Source organism: Candida margitis (assembly GCF_024628925.1).
Source record: "Candida margitis strain CBS 14175 chromosome Unknown scaffold128, whole genome shotgun sequence".
Lineage (NCBI taxonomy): Eukaryota > Fungi > Ascomycota > Pichiomycetes > Serinales > Debaryomycetaceae > Lodderomyces > Lodderomyces margitis.
Window position 1 is genome coordinate 2780 of NW_026261786.1, and position 3113 is coordinate 5892.

Below are 3113 nucleotides of genomic sequence, written 5' to 3' on the forward strand. Positions count from 1 at the left end.
TCTTGGGTCATGTCTCTGGTCTCTGGTCTCTGGTCTCTGGCCTCAGTCTCAGCCATCTGGTCTCTATATAAGAAACAATTGCTTATTTCGTTTCTTTTTTCCTTTTGTTCTTTTAATTTTGTGTGACAAACTATCTTCATAAGAAAAGAAAGAAATTTTTTGTAAACTAAATGAATGATTCTAGATTGAATATATCAATGAATAAAGAGAAAGACAGATCTTTGAAAAACCCACATCTTAGGACACACTTACATCATCGATTCAGAAAAAGTATTTATAAATATATATATTAATCAGCAGAACTTGCAATTTTCACTTGTCACACGAGAATTGGACCCGAGTTATTAAACCTGTTGCTTCACACATTGTCACTCCTTTAAATTTCATCTATAACACACATCTGTGGCTACTTTAGCAAAATGGGTAGAAGAAAAATCGAAATCCAACCTTTATCGGATGATCGTAATCGAACTGTTACATTTGTAAAACGTAAAGCGGGACTATTTAAAAAGGCGCACGAGTTGGCAGTTTTATGTCAAGTGGATCTATCAGTCATCATAGTGGGGAGTAATAACAAGATTTATGAGTATTCAACTGTCGATACTAAAGAGATTTTCAATTCTTATGAAAAGACTATAAAGACAAGGAAACATGTACATGAGGCAAAATCACCTGAAAATTATCTGATCTATCGCAAGAAACGCCATCTACACGAACCACTAACTGATAAAAAGGGACGTGTGGTGGGAACCTCTGCGCATTTGAATGATGATGATGATGAAGATCATGATATGCTGGGTGAGGATGAGTACGAAGATGATGACGATGAAGGCGAAGATACATCAGAAGGAGAACTGGCAACACGTTCGAGAAAGAGACAACGTGGTAATCATCAATCCACAACTTATCTCAACAATAGTCGGAATCCAAAAGTTTTCAACAGCAAAAGTTCACCCCCTCCACCACCACCAACACAAATATCATTGACCAACGTTCCTCCTTTTAACAAGTACAAGAAACCAAGTATCACGGTCTCTAGTCACCTGCGGAGTCTGCCACTGCTGCTACTGCAAAGAAATACTCCATCGCCAAACACCAGCAGAAGGGAAAACTCTTCACGACCTGTGTTGCGTGTGCAAATACCCACTGATGCAAAGGGGAATCAAACCAAATCAGGAACATTTAACTTGGATATAAAGGAAACAGGAAGTACTGATACTGCTCGAACTGTAACAGCAATTGAGAATACTAGCTCATCAGTGAATCATTCATCGACTAATCACACTGGAGTTAGTGGTAGTACAAGTGGCAGTCACCATGGAATTGGCCATGTTCAACATACAATACATCTAGGTGATGGAGATATAGTCCATAACACTTCAAACAACAAGTATGGAGCTGCAAGTCATTTAATGCGCACGCAAACCCCATCTTCAAAGTTTAGTTCATATTCATCGTTCCGATCTCCTGATTCAAGGAAGCCGACATTGCCTTTACCTATCAATTCCAAATCCCAAACTTCGTCGCCAGCAAGTGCTACTTATCCAGGACTCCCCAACCCTTTAAGTCAATCAGGAGGAGGAAGTAGTGGCGGTAATAGTAGAAGCAGTAGTGGTAGCAATGTCAACACTTCTCAGATTGGTGAGAACATGACAATGGGAGAACGACAGAATAATGATCCAGGTAATAACAACAATAATAATAGTGGCATTATGACTGCTGACAACAACAACATATTTTCACCTTCGGGGATGAGTCTTAATTCGGGAACCTTCTATGCGATAAACCAGGGATCAGCTAACAACCCATACGTCAATTATTCGATACAGGGATTTAACCAGCAGTATCAACAGTATAGTCAGAGTAATCATAACCAGCAAAATCTGCAGCTGCAACTGCCACAGCCACAACAACAGCAACAGCAACAGCAACAGCAACAGCAACATACACAGGCATATCTGCAACACCTGCACCCCCTACTGCAGCTGCTGGCGTTGCCACAAAGTGCTGTGATCACTAGTGATCTGCAGGGACAGCTCCCTTCAGCTCATGCACCAGATTCCGCAATGAGGATCCGTCCACTGATACCGTTCTTGCCGCAACAAGGTCAACCGAATCTGCAACTGCAAAACTTTAGTAATAATAGTGGAAATACTTACAATGGAGAACAAACACCAGTCTCAGCCTTGCCGTCACGCTATGTCAACGACATGTTCCCTTTCCCATCGCCATCTAATTTCATGGCTCCTCAAGATTGGTCAACAGGAATGACGCCTACAACAACTCAGGCACCACAGTTTTTCATGAATATGATGCCATTGAATAGTGGCGGCGGGTACAATTCACAGTATCAGCAGCAATCTCAGCAGCAATCTCAATCGCATCAACCTAACAAACCATCTTATACGGAGGAAAAAGACAGAAACAATGTAGTAAGGTACACAGAGCAGACCCAGCCTTCAAAGGGTGCGGGACGCCAGACAGCCGGTACTACATCAATAAGAGAAGCATCATTTGGTGCCATTGTTGAAGAAGACGAGAATGCTAGTGGTAGCGGCAATCCTAGTAGCAGTGCACCTACAAACGTTGACGATGGTAGCAAAGTTTCGAGCCACATTACTACTGAAGCAACATCTACAGGTGTGCCATCTGACGTTTAGTTGTTTTATAACTGCGATTTGTATTTCCATTTGAGATGTCGGTTTGATAGACGACTATGGTGAAAGTTGAAAATATAAACATGTATGAGTTGCAATTACTACGCAATTGAGTGATTGTCATGTCTTAGAGGTTGTTATTTAGTTCGTTAGTGATGTATAACTTTGTTTTAGTAATGAGATTTTCGTTCAATCTTTTCACACATCTCAATTCATCATAATGGAAGTAGTTTTGACTACTTTCCCATGCCGAGTAGCACACGGTCAAATCCTTACTCTAGAAAGCCAATCGGAGCTAAACTAAGGATGGCATTTTCAAAGCTTCAAGGATGGATCAAGTTCCATTATAAGGTCTCGAGTATGTAATAGAAGATGTCAAAAGTGAGAGGATTTAGCGTCAAGAAATCGCAACCAGAGATCAATAGAGTGTTACCAAGGGGTGTAATAGGAAACAGT

General features: G+C 40.9%; 1 protein-coding gene across 1 annotated transcript; it reads left to right on the forward strand. All coding sequences in view use genetic code 12, as the record gives it.

The window, feature by feature from the left end:
* Positions 1–419: 419 nt before the first annotated feature.
* On the forward strand, positions 420–2660 carry RLM1 (Rlm1p; the record flags this gene model as incomplete). Its single annotated transcript, XM_051813869.1, has 1 exon — positions 420–2660. The coding sequence occupies one exon, from the start codon at positions 420–422 to the stop codon at positions 2658–2660; it is 2241 nt and encodes a 746-aa protein (XP_051672527.1).
* Between the last annotated feature and the right edge of the window lie 453 nt (positions 2661–3113).